Source organism: Sander lucioperca, chromosome 1 (genome assembly GCF_008315115.2).
Source record: "Sander lucioperca isolate FBNREF2018 chromosome 1, SLUC_FBN_1.2, whole genome shotgun sequence".
In the NCBI taxonomy this organism is placed as follows: domain Eukaryota; kingdom Metazoa; phylum Chordata; class Actinopteri; order Perciformes; family Percidae; genus Sander; species Sander lucioperca.
Genome location: NC_050173.1, coordinates 39,861,348 through 39,879,794, shown reverse-complemented (window position 1 = coordinate 39,879,794; position 18,447 = coordinate 39,861,348). Strand labels below are relative to the sequence as shown.

Below are 18,447 nucleotides of genomic sequence, written 5' to 3'. Positions count from 1 at the left end.
GTTCTGAAGCGAAGCTTACCTCCTTGGTTCAGACAGCAGACAGTGAGACTCTCCAGTCAGTTTACCAAAACACCTTTCTAAAGCCACGTGGCGTGTTATCGCGAGGCTACGGTTGGGTTTGGGAAACGTCACACGTGGGTTGGGATTAGGAAAAGAACAAATGTGGAAAGGAAACCACACGCGGGACACGATCCCCGCTCTCCTGGGTAAAGTCCTGTGTTTTACCCATCCTCCACCCCGAACCAACCTCCCTATGCGGATTTACGCCCTTTCGTACTACTCGCTACGACGTCAATTCACACGCAATCGCAAGGTAATGTAAGTCAATGGAGGCCAAACGGCATTGATAAACACGCTAAAAAGCGAGTATGCGTCTTGATAACACGCCAACAATGGCATACAAATGGGCGTGTCATACATACGCCACTTCATGAGATCAGTCTGCAGAGATGGATGTGTTAAGAGTTTTTTGGTAAATAGGTAGATGAATGATTTAGGACGATCATATTTTGAATTTATGCTCGCAGGGAGGGACAGCCTCTCCTTTTCCTTTAATGGCCGCAGTCCAAATTATATTGGGTATGACACTAAACTTGTGTGTACAGTAGGCCTGTTGCACTATGGATAACTAATAATGATCAGGATGGGAAACACTTTCATGTTGAGCAGATTTTTTAAATACACACAACCTTGTATTACTACACGTGTTCATCGATAAAAGCAGGCATGATAATCACTAAAAAGTAATATCGAAATCAAACGAGTCGTCTACGATCTGATTTTAAATTTAACTTGAAACCAGGGGTTAGTCTTTCATTCTATACTTGTACACAAAGCCACACCGCCATCCCATTTTCTTTTCAAAACTCATTTAATTAAAATGAGGAACCAATCCAACGCAATAAAAAACACAATAAAAAACATGCAGAAAACAAACCACAGAAGATGAAACAAGACAAACTTCAAACTACTCTCATAAAAGCATGCAGAAATCAAACTACATAAGAAGATTAAACATCATTTTTTTTTGGATATAACATAATATAGCAAACTGTGCTGTATATATTTATACATGTGTGTGTGTATCTGCTGAGTGTGTCAGTGAGCCAACTCATTACTGTACATCCTGTGCAGAACCTGCTGGGCCGCGGCCCGCTGGGCCTCCTCCCACATGCTGGAGGCCGTGGGTCCCGGCAAGATCGGGACCAGCCCCCTGAAGGGCGTGCTCGTCCCGGGGACGCACACCTCGTAGGTAAAGTAGAGGAATCCATCCGGCCCAGCGTGGCTGTAGTAAATCTCATAGAGCGGCTGGCCGACGCCATTCGCCTCGCACAGCGTACGCAGGAGCGTCGCAGGGGACAAGGCGGGCGCTGGGGGCCCCTGGAAGGTGGCGTTGGGGGGCGGGGGGGCAGTGGGTCCTCCCACTGCTCTGCAGAAACCCAGCGGGGTGGACTGAGGGCGGGCCAGGCGCGTAGGCGGGCCCGAGGGCTGAGCGGGCAGGATGTGGCGCGGCGGCTTCACGGGGGACGGCACGAGGCTCTTGGGAAGTTTGTGTTGCTCGTCCGGGCTCGGTTTCGCGGCCGACTGCCATTTGACTGAGATGTTGATCGCAAACTTCTTCTTAAATGCTGGAGACAGAAAGAAGATGCAACCGACCAATCAGAGGTTTGATAAGTCACGGCAGAAAAACTGCCAGGTGCAGGTCGTCACAAGTCCACAGACATATCACTGTGATGAATCTCTTTGTTAACATTTTTTTTTTTATTCTGCATTATATCTAGGGCCGAACGATTTTGGGGGGAAAAAAAAATCAGATTGTCATTTTCCAGCCAGATGATGATGATTACGATTCGATTTGGGAATCTTGTTAGCTACACATTGCTTCTTCTACGATCATGTTAAATAAATAAAGTAATAACAAATAAATGAAAGATCCACTGAAGATAGGCTGTAAACACATTATTTCAGCATGTATCTCATGAACAAAGAGTAAATGTAATCATGAAAAGAGGAATAAAAAAAAAAAAAAATGTTAAATCAAATTCTACACCAAACATTCGACTAAAAATATTTCACATTCCATTAACGGCGGTCTTCACAATTAGCTAATCGCATTCTTTCAAATCTCGATTTCAATTTGAACGCAATTAATTACGCCCTAATTATATCAAAGGTTGACAACATGTTTACAGACGCACACCGGCCCCGTGTATCAGTTCCGTCCCTCACGTACCTTCCACCAGCCCCTTCTTGGCCATGGAGGCAGTGTGGTGGGACGAGAAGACGACAATAGCAGACACGCCCTCTATGCCAGGCCCCGCCTTCAGGGACAGCCTCTCCACCCCCTCTGCCAGAACACGCAGCACCTGGGAGAAAACAGTAGGTACAAAACCAAAATACACCTTTAGTCACAAACGCATTTTCACTAAAAAGGGCCACACTGAAGAAGAGAATCACATCAAGGGCCAGAAGTGCGTAGGCGCCGACACCGTGGGTGCTCGAGCTCCGGAGCACCCACGTGTGCCAGACTGCCAGCAGGCTGCAATCATTTCAAATTAAACGTCGCAGTTGGTGCTAAGTGGAGCGTCTGTCATAGTGTGATTGGTTATGTCGCTGTCAGTCCCCTGCTCCATATCCTATCCACCAATCACGGGGTCTCTCGGATGAAAATGCCTCTTTAGTGACACCCCCCCACTTTACAGTATGTGCATTAGGTAATCAGAGTGAGACTAAAATGGACAGATGTGTTATTAAAAAAGCTAAACCTAATGATGGAAGTGCGTCGACATCCACCACCAGTGCAGAGACAACAAAGCTGATCACGGTTACGCGGTTAAACTTTTCATCTCTGATCCGGTCTGTATTTGTGAAAAGTGGCGCTGAACTGAGCTGAAAGCCTACTTTACGGCTTTACGTATTATCGTAAAAGCCGCCTTAAAGATTTATTTTGGGGGGCTTTTCCCTTTATTAGATAGTGGATAGACAGGAAAGTGGGGGGAGAGAGAGAGAGAGAGAGAGAGAGGGGATGACACGCCGCAAAGGGCCGCAGGTTGGATTCGAACCCGGGCCGCTGCAAAGGACTCAGCCAACATGGGGCGAACGTATGAAGGTAAATATGGTGCAAAATGGGAGAGCTTGTAGAATACAATGTGAGAACTTGCAGAACAAAAAATCTGAACTTGTATGTTAAAATTTGCACTTGTAAAAATTTAATTTGCACTTGTAAAAATAAAATTTGCACTTGTAAAAAATATTCACACACATGTGATCTGAATTTGAAGTCATACAAAGAAAAAAAACATGAGAGCTTGTAAAAAAAATCTGAACTTGTAAATTGAAATTTGCACTTGTAGAAAATGTTCACACACCTGTATTCTGAATGTGAAGTTACAGAAAAAATATTCACAAATGTGTAGATTGATATTTACATGAACACAATGACAGCTGCAAACTTATAATGCAACATTTACCAGTATACTTTTTTTTTTTACTCTGGTTCATTTTCCATCACAACCACAACTCAGTGATTACAACCTCTCCAATCTGTCACTGCAACTTCACATATGTGCTCTCTCGCATCACAAAGTGGCGAATCTGCGCACCTCGACTTTCACAACACTCTTGACGATACATTTGGTGCAAAACTAATTTGTACCTGTGGACTTAGGCTGTGGAGCTCTGAGCTAACAGAACGGGAAAATCAGGGTTTCTATCGCCAGATGAGGGACAACTCTGTCTGGCTTATTTATGTAGCATGGAAACTTGGTGGAATAGCATGCTAGCGTTAGCTAACTAGCAGCCAGCCCGCTTCTAAATAAATACCTTTTAATTTAATTGTCTAAACATTTTTAACAGTCAAACTAAAACACTGGCGGTGAGCTCCACGGCCTGCAGCCGCAGACGGACCGTCATCAGTGGGGATCGACCAGCGTAGTAACACTGCTTTTGCCAGAAAGCTTCGCTGCCGACCTCGACCTGCAGTCGGAGCTCCAGCGGGACACGGAGAGCCCCACATCCGGTAGCAGCGGCCCATCCCCCGGCCATGACCAGAGCTTGCTTTGCTGATGTTGTGCATCCCTGCTAAGAATTGCACCCGCTTGGGCAGAAACAATAATTTCTGCAGAATTCATTGCTGCCGAAAATTGCATCTAGGTAGCAAGGAAATGCTACTACAGAGTCTGATAAAACATTGATGTCTCTAAACCTTCTAAAATTCTAATCATTATTGATGAACATGACAAAGAGATTTACTATTGCCTAGTTTTTAAACAGTACTTTGCCTTATAAAATCATTATTTTCCCTAGTGGATGCAATTCTCGGCAGGGATGCGAAACTTGGCACCTGTTACCCACTGATGACGGTCCGTCTGCGGCTGCAGGCCGTGGAGCTCACCGCCAGTGTTTTAGTTTGACTGTTAAAAATGTTTAGACAATTAAAAGGTATTTATTTAGAAGCGGACTGGCTGCTAGTTAGCTAACGCTAGCATGCTATTCCACCAAGTTTCCATGCTACATAAATAAGCCGGACAGAGTTGTCCCTCATCTGGCGATAGAAACCCTGCTTTTCCCGTTCTGTTAGCTCAGAGCTCCACAGCCTAAGTCCACAGGTACAAATTAGTTTTGCACCAAATGTATCGTCAAGAGTGTTGTGAAAGTCGAGGTGCGCAGATTCGCCACTTTGTGATGCGAGAGAGCACATATGTGAAGTTGCAGTGACAGATTCGGGAGGTTGTAATCACTGAGTTGTGGTTGTGATGGAAAATGAACCAGAGTAAAAAAAAAGTATACGAGTAAATGTTGCATTATAAGTTTGCAGCTGTCATTGTGTTCATGTAAATATCAATCTACACATTTGTGAATATTTTTTCTGTAACTTCACATTCAGAATACAGGTGTGTGAACATTTTCTACAAGTGCAAATTTCAATTTACAAGTTCAGATTTTTTTTACAAGCTCTCATGTTTTTTTCTTTGTATGACTTCAAATTCAGATCACATGTGTGTGAATATTTTTTACAAGTGCAAATTTTATTTTTACAAGTGCAAATTAAATTTTTACAAGTGCAAATTTTAACATACAAGTTCAGATTTTTTGTTCTGCAAGTTCTCACATTGTATTCTACAAGCTCTCCCTTTTTGCACCATATTTACCTTCATACGAACGCTCTACTGGGTGAGCTAGAGGCCACCCCAAATGCAAACATTTTTTGACTACTTTTTTTTTTTTTAAAGGGCGGGCACCTGTGAGCACCCACGGAGGAAAACATAAATCGGCGCCTATGCAGACTTGTATAGTTTATTGACATGCATACATAAAAAAAAGAAAAATATCTTTGACTGTATACTGCATGTCACTTTTTTGGTCATTTTTGTAGCTTTTTCTGACTGTTTTGTGGCTTTCTCAGACGATTTTGTCAATTTCTTTTTTTTTTTTTTTTTAGATTGTCGGTTTTTGCAACGTTTTAACCATAATCTACTGAGGTTATCTCTCCGTTAAAAGTAGGGCTGGGCGATATGGAGAAAATCAAATATCACGATATTTTTTACCAAATACCTCGATATCGATACCGCAACGATATTGTAGTATTGACTAATGTGCTTTGACAAAATGTTTACACAATGAGATTTTTGATAAATAATCATCAGTAATGTGGATATAATGACTAAGTGGGTAAAGGCAAATAATAGAACAGCTAAAACAGTCTGGTAAATTCAGAAAATGACATCACTTTACTGTCATGCAGCCTCTAAAACCAGGAAAAGACAACACTTGTGTCATATCACGGTATTACGATATCCAAAATCTAAGACGATATCTAGTCTCATATCACGATATCGATATAATATCGATATATTGCCCAGCCCTAGTTAAAAGCTTAGAAAGGTTCTGAGCCAGGCGAGCCCCAGAGCCGTGGTACCTGCAGTAGTTCCTCTTGCTGGGTGGCGGCCGGCAGGTTTCCCATACAGAGGTGTCTCTTCTCGGTGCTGCGGCGGACGCTGAGACGGAAGCCGGGCTCCACCACGTACCCGTGCAGCAGATTGATGGCTTCGGTGGCGACAGCCGGCGAGCCGTACTTGCCGTAGGCGAAGCCGCGGTTCTGGCCGCTGAAGTTCATCATGAGCCGGAACTCCCAGAGGGGCCCCACGGAGCTGAACAGCGGGATCAGCACATCCTCGTAGGTGTCCCGCGGGATCTGGCTGATGAAGACCTCGCAGCGGGCTCCTGGGGCCGGCCCGTCCCACACTGACGGAACAACGCAGAGGAGACGGGAGTTCAAATGGAAAATCTAACAATGTACAATCACTGGCTACTTTGTATTTGTGTACTTAGTATTTTAAAGTTGCTTTTTCACAAAATGCATAGCACAAATAATGAAAACACCTGTATTCATTTGAGTTTATCAGAGCACCCCAACATTGTTTACGTTCATCACTCAATTTTAATCATTGGTCTTTATCAAAACGGCAACTAATATAAACAACAACCGATTATTGGGCAGTTTTTTGGCAGTTTGCAGATTATCTGCATCGGTGTTTTATCTGCCTGATAACGGATAAAGTTAATGAATTAAAAAGTGGTCTACTTTGGCTCAGCTACAGCTCTGTGTCTGTCCCTCTGCTTCGGTTCCACTCACCACTGAGTCTGACTTCACGTCCCGCCCTCAACACTATCTGACTCTCTGTTACTGGATGTTATGTTGAAAGTTTCTCATTTATTCAATCATTGCTTAAAGCATTTAAACAAAGTTTTGTGTTGGACACATTCCACAATCTTAATTTTGACTTAAAGATTTTCATTTTCACTGTAAATGCACATCGGTTCCAAACACCGATTTTATTAACTACTAATAAAATCGGTATCCGTATAGGCCTTGAAAAACCAGTATTGGTCGATCCCTCTTTTAAACACATCATGTGTTTGTATTGTATTGTGATGGCTAATTATTTATGTAAATGTGTAAACACAGACACAGAGAGCCAATATATTAAGAGTGGGTGAGAAAATGAAGGCTGATTATTGGGATCTAGAAATGGGTTATAAAGCAAAGTCAGTGTTAAATATATATATATATTAGGGCTGGACGATTTTGGCTAAAATCATAATCACGATTAATCGAACACGTTACCTCGATTACGATTACTGAACGATTATTTTAAATTTTTTTTCTTTTCTTATACTGTAAATATGTTCACGGTTATTTTTTCTAATGAAAGAGTGCATAATCCTATCTTTGTGATTCTAAAATAAGGAAACAACACAGATAGCAATTAATGCTTATTTATTAAATATTTCAAACAACTGAACTGAAATCTACAACAGTAGATTTTACAATGAAATAAAAACATCTTATAAAAAAGTAATTCTAAATAAAAAAAAATTTCCTAAAAATGTAGAAAATAAATAATAAATGTCCATCATAAGATTAACGGGAACCTGTGGTTAACTGTCTTTTCAGAGTTAAACTCCACAAGCGTGTCCTGCGGCCGTCACACACACACACACACACACACACACACACACACACACACACACACACACACACACACACACAGAGCGCTGCAGGCAGAGGCGGGGTCTGTTCCGAGTATAATAAAGCCCCGTCTGTGTTGAGCAAAACATTACGTGAATTACTACGAGAATGGACGTGCATTTAATATAGGAAAAGTGCACAAGTATTAGCATCATTTGTTGTTGTTGTATGTGACGCTAAGGTCTAGTGACGATGCTATAAAGACAGTTGCCATGCTTGCGTCGCTCCCTTACCCCTCCTACCAGTCCCTATGGCCACTTGGCCAGTGGGAATGCAAACGGGAAAAAAGATTTTGGGGGAGAGTAGTTCTTAGAACTGCTTAGAAGTGTACTTTTCCTCTAAAAAGTACAAGTACTATCCGATCCGAAAGCACCTATGGTCGCAGACTGGACGGGGCGGAGTCACGTGACTACACACGCGGCGGCCGTAATATGTTTTAAGGGGAAAGTACATTAACACACAGTGGGCAGCCGCGGAAATATTAATAGGATTGAAAGACCGAAATAACCGACTTGGTAAAATTACGTCTGTTATAGGCTCTGAATTTCGGTTACGATTATTTTTCGATTAATCATCCAGCCCTAATATAAATATAAATAAATATATATATATATATATAATCTGCTAGTGTTGAGAAACCAAACAGTTTTACTCATGTTGTCTGACATAAGATTTAACTAACTTAAATCTTGAATAATATGATTGGGGTTGTTTATCAAATCTGTAGTTTAATTTTACATATGACAGTGTTTCCCACAGATTAGAAAGCAATTTGTGGTGGGGGGGGGGGGGGGGGGGTTTTCTTATTTTCATAACAATCAAGTACCAAAAACTGACGAGGACACGCTGTTGGATGCTGTCCTCCTCTCCTACTTCAATACCTCACAAATCTATCTCTCTCTCTCCCTGACCCTGTCTTTCACTGGCTGAAGCCTGAAAATATTGTAAACAAATGAATAACAATTAATTACACTGGTCGGACTGTTCAGCTCTGTTTCAGACTGATACCTCCAGTTCAGGCTGGTCCTCATCCTCAACACGTGCCTTTTTCAGTCGCGGAAAATACTGTTCAATACTCATCTGGATTAAAGCAGCAAACATTCAGCGTGAGAGTAAAACATGACATAACATTTATAATGCGTTTATTTGATTCACAGCTGCTACATATAGTGTTTTGACCTCGACAACCCAACTGCATTTTACTGCAAACTTGCGACTAGTTAACTTTCTAAAGCAGGCGCAATCGCTTGTTTGCCAAGAGTCGGGTCGGTGATTGTGAATGTGTGATTGTGTAAAGGTGTTCACGAGACAGATACCGACCTTTCGTGAACTAGTGAATTTTGCCAGCCGTCTTCTCTCCTTTATGGAGACAGACGCTGTGTGCACGGTGGGCTCGATGGTGTTTTAAGCGTCCAACGTCGCCTTACAGGCAGCTAACCCTCACCTTAACCCTAACATAACTTTTTTGACATAAGGACATACCCATTGCCGCGCTGCCTGATAGGCGACGTTGGGGGCTAAAAACACCAAACACCGCATGGTGGGAGGAGCTGTGTGTGTGTGTGTTTATCTGAGCGAGACACAAGTGACAGAGAGACGGAGGTGAGTGGGGAAAGGAAATGCAGAAGAACGTGTTTTAAATAGCGTTTAAAAAAATAAAAGAATAACGAAACGCAATGTGCGGTGGCCGGTGTTGATAGTGCGGCGCACCGCCACACATTAGTCTGTGTGTGGGAAACACTGTATGATTTATTCATGTTCTTTCTTAGAGTATGCAATGAGAGATCCTCAGATTGACCGAGCAGTTGGTCTCTGCAAAAAGCTGGTAAGCAGTTTCTCTTACAGCTGGCGACGAAAAAAGCAGCTAACAAAAGGCACAAAGAGAACTGAAGCTTCCAGAGCATACACTGAAGACCGAGTGTCCCACAAGGTGGGGATCAAGGCAGGCAATGATTGCACGAGTCCTGGAGCAGCAGAGGGCGATTTCTCAGGTCTTGTGATTTCTCAGGTCTTGTGATTTCTCAGGTCTTGTCCGATGACAGAAAAGCCCGGCACCTCATCCCCACCTGGCAGGACACAGACGTCCTCGAGGCCATCAACAAATCCCTCAGCCCTCTTATCGGAATTTACTGATGCGCTTTCCAGTGAGAAGAATGTCAGCGTTTCCTTTGTGAAGCCAGTCCTCCACCTTTTCAGATCCTCCATCTTGAAAGTGAACGATGATGAGACAGACCTAACCTGCACCATCAAGACAAAAATCCTGAGCTATCTGTATGAAAAATACGATGACCCTCTGACACAACAACTGCTCGATATGGCTTCTGCACTTGATCCACGGTTCAAGCTGAGCCACGTCAGTGAGGACAATATTGCACCAATTCATGCCTGACTGACTTCTGAAATGGCGAGGACTGCACCCAAGTAATTATATTGATGTTAGGTACACAGAATGTATGATAAATTAATGATTTGAAGTAGATTAAAATGATATGAAATCCAGTGGCGTGTAATGTACTATGTACTATGTATGAAATACGTTTAGATTATGAGGGCTATTCATTATTCATATCTTATTTACTACACTCTTCAAGGACATGGGCCCAGCTGATCCCCATGGTGAGACTGCTGAGGATGCACCCACTACAAAAAAGACAAAAACCTTAGGGAGTTTCTTCAAGACTGCTGAGGGAGCCACACAAAGACTCAGTCCTCTCCGAGAACAACAAGCCATATCTTCTGAGCTACAGTCATCCCTACAATCAGGTAACCTAGACAGTGAGGAGGACCCGCTTGACTGGTGGAGGGAACATCAGAGACTCTTCCCACTACTCTCAAGTACAAAGAAGTACTTATGCATCCCGGCTACAAGTTCTCCCTCTGAGAGAGTGTTCAGCACAGGGGGGGATGTGGTGACCTGCCTGCGCTCATCCCTCAAGCCAGAAAATGTTGACAGGCTAGTGTTTCTTTCCAAAAACCTGTAAACTAGTATTTTCTGCATAGTTCTGCCTTGAAATGTTCTCATTTGGTTACATTCGGTTATGGAATATTTGTTTTTTATTGATTGTATATTTTGAGTTTTATTCATATCCGTTATGCAGGTACAATGCAAGTTTATATTTTGCTTCCTAAAATATATTTACTCAATGGAAAATGGAAAATGGAAAATAGTGCCGTGTTGAAGTTTTGCTACATTTTCTTTCTTGTTTTATTTATTTTTATTTATTCTTTAAGGAGATGCACTGAATTTTGGTGAATAAGAGGATCTATTTTATTTTGATGCACATATTTGTACACTAGCAGGAATGTAGCACAATATGGATGTGAAAGCAGTTATAATTAGCCTATGTGACAATAACATTTGTTTTGGTTAAAATCAACAAATAATCGTGATAATTAATTGTGATATCAATATTGATTTAAATAATGGTGATTATCATTTTGGCCATAATCGTGCAGCCCTAAGTCCAGCCTTTACTTCCGTGACAAATGTGCGTCACTTTGTAACACGTTACAAAATTCGTAGACAACAGCACTGGTATATCTTTATTTATAAAGCTATACTTGGCAAATTTCCACTGTACCTCTGTAACCTCCTCTCTGTTTGCTCTGGTACCTATCAGCTACGCTCCTCAAAGTGGTTGCTTTTTAAGGTGCCACGAGTTACAACCGAATTGGGAAAAACTGCTTTTTCTTATTTAGCACCTTGGGGGTGGAATAATCTACAAAAAGAGCTAAAGTTAGAAACCCTTATGTCCATAAATGAATTTAAAACTACTGTAAAGAGTGTTGTGATGGAGACATGTTCTTGTTTTTCTTAAGAGTCTCATTGTGTTTTTATATTTTTATTTTTAACATTTTGTACTTCTTTTATCGTGAAAATGTAATTTGGTGTTTGTTATGTATGCATTTGTGTGATTTGGCTGCTACCTTTGCCAGGTCTCTCTTGTAAAAGAGATTCTGAATCTCAATGGGACCTCCTGGTTAAATAAAGGTATAAAAAAAAATAAAAATAATGCTCGCCTAGCTGCTAGCATGGCACGCCCTCATACTCTGCTTCTGACTGGCTAGTAGTCCTTACCTAGGTATTGCGCATGTGCGACTCCCAACAAAGATGGAACAGAATTGAGATGCCTCACTCTGTAGCTAAAACAGAGAGCTCAACACACAGGGGGAAAAGAGGAGCTGCAGCAATGTGCAGTACAACAAATATATGGTATTTTTGTTTTTTTAATTAAACCATGTTAACCATGGTTTAATTTTAAAAAAAAACATGCTATTTTGATATGACCACAAAATAAAATTATGAACCTGAAAATGAGCATAATATGAGCACTTTAAGACTTTTATCACAACATCAACTGAGCCCCAAATTCTTTTTCAAGCCAAGTCTCGCTAAACTTGCACTTCCCCCATAGCTGAAGAATAAAATCTGTTTTATGTGTGGGGTACAATCCGAAAGAGACTCGCACCAATAATATATATAAGTTGCATGTTGATCTCATTTGTAGTTCTAATACAGCAAAATTATATTTGGACTAGCGAAAGAAAGAACTATAACACCACAGAATAAAAAACACAGAACATTAGAGGTAGCGTTGCATGGACGTAGGAACATTAAGACCCGTTTACAATTATTAGAGACCTAGAACACAATACTTATACTAATTTGACTTTTTAAAAGGCCTAAAATTTAGATTTGTAAATTTTAGACTTTTTAAGACCCTGCGGAAACCACTGGATCACATATAGGGTTAATTCATTAGATAGTTTGGATTTGGAACAGGAACAGGCTGCAGGGTGTAGTTAAGGCATGCAGCTAAATTGCTATGGGTAACTCAGAGTTTCTGAAGGTTTCACTAAGTCAAATTTAAGACTTTTTTAAGACAATTATGAATGAAATTTAAGACCTATGTCGCGACATAAAAAAAAAAAAAAAAGTCAGATGTCAGAGTCCAGAAACATTGTCTGAAACAATTCCCCAATTTCCTCATCGGCATTATAGGTCTGGTCTCTAAATCGGCTGCAATATAAGTAGCATGTTGGTCTAATGTGTAGTCCTAATACAGCAAATTATAATTGGACTAGCGACAGAAAGATCTACAACACCACAGAATTAAAAAAAAGAGCATTGTAAAGTGCTGCAGGAACATTTCGATGAGCATTATAGGTAGGGAAATAAAGACATGTTTAAAATGATTTAAGACCTAGAGCACAATACACAAAATACTATTTTTTTCATTTAGAAATTTTAGACTCAAGACTTTTTAAGACCCCGCAGAAACCCTGTAACTGCTCCTCAGACCTCTGCAGGGTAAATCCAGACAGCTAGCTAGACTATAGGGGTGGGAAACACCAAAGGCCTGTCAATACTTACGTCACGATACAATATTGTTGGGATATTAAACATATTGCAATATTCTGCGATATATTGAAATTGATTACCTTTTTTTCCAACTTCAAATTTTTCCCAATATCAAATTATGTCCTCAAAAGGAAACGTTGTCAACATCCGTTTTATCTAAAAAGATACATTTCTGTTTGCTCACATTTTATTGCAATTTTATTGCTGCGAAATGGGATTGTCAAGCAGACAAACTCACCAACACATATATAATAATAGACCTATACTTGGCGTCTGTGTATCGATACAGTATTGCCAGAGAAAATATCGCCATACTATGCTGTATTGATTTTTTCGATGTATCTGTCCAATCTGAATTTTCTGTTGCACGTCTAAAACAACTTTTGAACGTTCACATGTTCCACCAAAACAAGTTCCTTCCCGAGGCTATTTTGCAGAGGCACTGTGACTCCGTCCGCCCAAGACGATTGTGATTGGTTAAAAGAAATGCCAATAAACCAGAGCACGTTTTCCTCCCATCCAGGAAGGCTGTGTGGACTAGGAAGGAAGGAAGGAAGGTCTGGCTATGCGAGACTAGTTTGATTGCAGTCTGGTGTAAAGGTAGAGTGTTTTGAGCCGAGCAGCCTCTCTCACCCTCTGGCGGTCCTCCATATTTCCTCTGGCCGTTAACTTGAGTCAGCTTGGTGCCGGTCGTTCTCAGCCAGGTTTCCAGCGCCTGCACCCGCTCTGCGTTCAGCACCTGACGGGGAAACAGAGTGGGAACAATTCCTCATCAACCTGTCCCTGTGCCTCAGCCCATTTATTTGAAATCAAGTACACCTCAGTAGATTATGGCTAACAACTGCTTTTTGGTGGTTAGCTGCTAATGCTAACTTTCGGGGGACTTGGTAAATCACTATTTCATACCACTATTTTATACCACTAACAAGGCTCAAAATAGCACCACACTTAGCATAATGAGGGTCCCTACATGCAAACCGTAGCATTGAGAACTTTGTAAGTGTACAGACAGTTTATTAAAAGATAGATTATAAAGACAGTAGCGTTCTTGTTTACATTCGGGCGCCATCTTGGAAAACAAGTCATGAGCAGTTGAATCACGAACGCTGTGTTTGAGCTGTGGTACTGGTTACACGGCGTTCGTGGTTCGACTGCTCATGACTGTTTTCTAAAAGAAATAAAAAAATTTGGAATTCTATGAATCGATTTTGAATCGGCAGAGCTTGAATATGAATCGATTTTTTGGCACACCCCTAGAAAACATATCCCAGAGAACGTTCGACTCGGTACACACGTTATAAACCCCTAGGTTAATTTTGCGCCGGAAATGTCCTTTAACTGGGGTTTTATTAACTCAAGCATAATATACATTGTTGTTTATCAAATTGTCAGAAATAACAGGTAAATACATATAGATTTGTGTCAAATAAGGAAACTCATTGCCTTTACTGTCCGTGGACTGATCATGCTTTCTCCCCCAGGTTTTTGGTCATATTATATTGTGAGTATGGCTGCACAATATATCGCTTTTTTACCGCCATCGCGATATCAACTGGCGCAATAAACACATCGCACCAACAGACACCGCCTACCAAGAGCCTGGGTCTGGCCGAGGTTTCTCCCTAAAAGGGAATTTTTCCTCGCCACTGTCGCACTATGCTTGCTCTTTGGGGAATTACTAGAATTGTTAGGACTTTATAAGTTTTATAGAGTGTGGTCTAGACCTACTCTATCTGTAAAGTGTCTCGAGATAACTCTTGTTATGATTTGATACTATAAATAAAATTGAATTTAAATTGAATTTGTATATATATGTATATCGCAATAGACACTCAGAGATTTTTTTGTTACTTAAAAGAAAATATCAGAAGAAAATGGCACTTTAGAATGGAACTGTCAATTTGTTCAATAAAATAATGTTGGAAATGATTTCCTTTGCTTTAAATTCAACAAGCCGTTTGTTGTAATTCAGAATGAATACTGACAGCAGCGGAACTGAGAACACTTCAATATCTGATTATTTATCGCAAGTAATATCGCCACATTCAATGTTATCGCATATTTTCCTCAGCCCTAATTGCGACACAGCCTAAATATAGTCTTTTCCAGGTCAACACTGATTCCATTTCCAGAACTTATCAAACTGTTACTGTACTGAGTGATATAGAGCAAACCGATGCCATTAGAAATCTAGTGAGCACACCCATTCACCCGTATGGATCAGATTCCATTTCCAGAACTTATCAAACTGTTACTGTACTGAGTGATATAGAGCAAACCGATGCCATTAGAAATCTAGTGAGCACACCCATTCACCCGTATGGATCAGAAACCCTTCCACATGGTACAGATTATGGCATTCATTGCCATTTTCAGGACAAGACCCGCCTGCTGCTGGTCATGATCTCAGGGGAACAGTGTTGAGAGAAAATCATTAGGGCTGCACAGGAATCCTTGTTTTTAATCGCCATCGCGATATCAACTCGCGCAGTAAACACACTGCGAAAGACATTTTTTTTTTCTGCGCACTTGAACTTTAACATGTAGCTGTTATTCTTTTTTTTAACCCTCAGGTTGTCCTTGGGTCAAATTTGACCCGTTTTCAAAGTTTCTATGTCAAAAATATGGGTTTCTTTCAACCAAATTGCCCAAAAATAACTTGGATGGTTCCATACACAAAACAGGCTGTGATTATCTATCAACATAGGTTTCTCTGATCTTAACTATTAGTCAAAATAATTCATAATTTCTGGGTTTTTCTTTTATCGAAAATTAGGTATAATTTAATATGAATGTGGCTTATTGACTATGAATTCCATAAGTAAGTGTTAAACTAGTGGTCATTATTTGGAATGAAGTTGGCTAAGGAGATGTAACACAGAATTGGGTGATCATTTATACTTTATGCTTTAAGAACAGGCAAAACAGACAGAGGTCAACACAAGGGTTAAATGGTGCATTTTGTGTTCAGGTCAATGATTCATTGGGTCAATAAAATAATGAAAACAATTTTTTTTTTTAATTCAACAAGCACTTTGTTGTACTTCAGCAGGATAGTAAAAGCATGAGAACTAAGTCCATTTGAATATCTGTTTATTTATTCAAGTACTATAGTTATCACGATATTCAACAACGTTAACGCATATTTTCCTCATATCATACAGCCCTACAAATTCAATTTTATTTAAAGTGTCAAATCACAACAGGGGTTATCTCAGGACACTTTACAGATCGGTAGGTCTAGACCACACTCTAGAATTTACAGACCCAACAATTCCCCCCAAATTCCCAATCACAATCAATCCCAGACTGCATCAACAGTGAAACTGGCTTCTGTCCCGACAGAGTAATTGTATTTATTATATCTTGTGACAATATTTATCCAAAAGACCCAACATCATGTTACATATGTTGAGTATTTTTCTTTGTTCTGAAAAAGTGTTTCTATGGTACAAAAATATGAATGTTATCTTAACAGACAGTGTGAGGGGAAAGCAGTAAGGCCTCTGCTCTACAAACTCAAATTAGAAGTGATTGTATCCATCTTTGTTTGGGAGAGCCATTGCTCACTGTGTTTTGCTGTGGTAATGGAAAAAAGCAAAACGTGTAACAACTGTACCCAGTCAACCCAGACACAACGGAATGCCAGTGTAAGCCCAGCAACAAAGTCACTGTTACAACCTCCTGGCTGTGAGGCAGAAGTGCTAACCACTGAGCCACCGTGCTGCCACAATTTCAAAGAAAAGCAACAACAATTTACCTGGCTCTGCTTGCTCTCCATCGTCTCCACCTTGTTGGTTGTTTTTCGTGCGGTCAGTGACGTCACCGCAGCTCGTGGTCGCACCTGGCTGGGGCCCCAATTGGCCAGCAGAGTGCACCTGACACCACGCTACCTTCACGGTCGGCGCGTGCCGCGGCGTGGGCTGCATTCAGGACAAGTTCGAGCAAAATTCAAGTCTGCAACAAAGTAGCCTTAAGGAGACTCATCAGTGGCCCTAGTTTAACCAACATATTTAATCAACAACCATCATAGAATCATGGTAACTTATTTCTTCTCAAAACACAAGTAGCCTAATGATGTCATCTGAAAAAAAAGAAAACAACACAGATTAGCCTATTATTTTCGGAAAGTAATCGTTCATTTGCATATTGTGTCAAACGAAAATATGAAGCCTACTTTTCTTTAAAGTTAGAGTGTGAACGTCCGTTACATTAGGTTACATGGGTCATTACAGAATTGAAGGACATTTCAAGTCCCACCTATGAAATTTCAAATAATCTAGTACAATATATAAAAAATGCAGTCATTGTTTAAAAAGAACACTTGTCCTGAGACTAAATATAAATAGACTTGAAGATTTTTTTTTTCAAAAATATTATTGAAAATAAAAAAAAAAGTCTCTAAGTGCCATTTTTCTCTTGTCTCACCTTCTAGATGACCAAATTGAATGTTAAATGCAACCGTTAAAATACATTTTAAATATCCTTTTTTTGTATGATTTTGTTTGTATATGCCTCTTTTAAATGTTAAAACATTTTTAAATGATAGAAATATTTCAAATAATAGACATTTTGCAATAAAGTTATGTCCCACAACATATGTGCAACCCTGTTACAAAGAAAAAAACAGTGAGTTACATGATTCGCAGGAAATGACATCACTTAGCAGTTTGCCGCCAGAATGGGTAGAACAAAGGTATGTTCTCTTTTCGATTTTTCATATTATTATACAACTTTTAGCCTTGATTGAATGTGTCACTCTAACCAATGTAACCCTGTTACACGTATTATCAGAATAAGACAAATTTATTTAAAGGTTTTCGTCTTTTTTTACATAAGTAAGTTTGTCCTAAATATGACAGTAAGAGCTAGCTAAACAGCTAGCTTCTATTCATGAGGAAAAGCTAACATTAGCATGAATTTGCAACCCTGTTACCATAATTAGAGTAACAGGGTTGAATCTCCTTCAGTCCACTCATAAGGGACAATGTATTGTCAATAGTTCAGCTAAATAATTCATATAATTTTAATTAGAATTTAGCATACATTAAATATTATTAATGCATTACTTGGTGCAGATGTAAACATTCAGATATAATTTTTTAGCTGACATATTTTGATTATTTAGCTCACTTTCCTCACATTTTGCTACTTTTTCCTCACATTTAAGACAGAAATTCATGTAAAACATGTTATTTGCAATTGTCAACAATATGTTTAAAAAAATAAAATATTAAATCTAAATATTAAATCTAAATGTTAAATCTAAATATTAAATGTAAATGTTAAATCTAAATATTAAATCTAAATGTTAAATCGATATATTAAATCTAAATATTACATATAAATATTAAATCTACATATTAAATCTAAATCTAAATATTAAATCTAAATATTAAATCTAAATTTTAAATCTAAATATTAAATCTAAATGTTAAATCTAAATATTAAATCTAAATGTTAAATCTAAATATTAAATCTAAATCTAAATATTAAATCTAAATATTAAATCTAAGTATTAAATCTAAATATTAAATCTAAATCAAAATATTAA

At 39.7% G+C, this 18,447-nt stretch overlaps 1 protein-coding gene across 1 annotated transcript; it reads right to left on the bottom strand.

The window, feature by feature from the left end:
• Positions 1-1,020: 1,020 nt before the first annotated feature.
• On the bottom strand, positions 1,021-16,825 carry dnd1 (DND microRNA-mediated repression inhibitor 1). The gene is made up of 5 exons (XM_031319563.2): positions 16,654-16,825; positions 13,527-13,632; positions 5,918-6,243; positions 2,234-2,366; positions 1,021-1,628 (listed from the first exon to the last, which is right to left on the bottom strand). Exons 1-5 carry the CDS (start codon positions 16,672-16,674, stop codon positions 1,099-1,101), a joined length of 1,116 nt encoding a protein of 371 aa, XP_031175423.1. The 5' UTR covers positions 16,675-16,825; the 3' UTR covers positions 1,021-1,098.
• Between the last annotated feature and the right edge of the window lie 1,622 nt (positions 16,826-18,447).

Excerpts from the sequence above, each read along its gene's own strand:
- dnd1 (XM_031319563.2), bottom strand. The coding sequence starts at position 16,674 with ATGGAGAGCAAGCAGAGCCAG. Across the intron at positions 13,633-16,653 it reads TGGAGAGCAAGCAGAGCCAG|GTGCTGAACGCAGAGCGGGT; the intron begins GTAAATTGTTGT and ends TTTCCCCGTCAG. Across the intron at positions 2,367-5,917 it reads AGCAAGAGGAACTACTGCAG|GTGCTGCGTGTTCTGGCAGA; the intron begins GTACCACGGCTC and ends GTTTTCTCCCAG.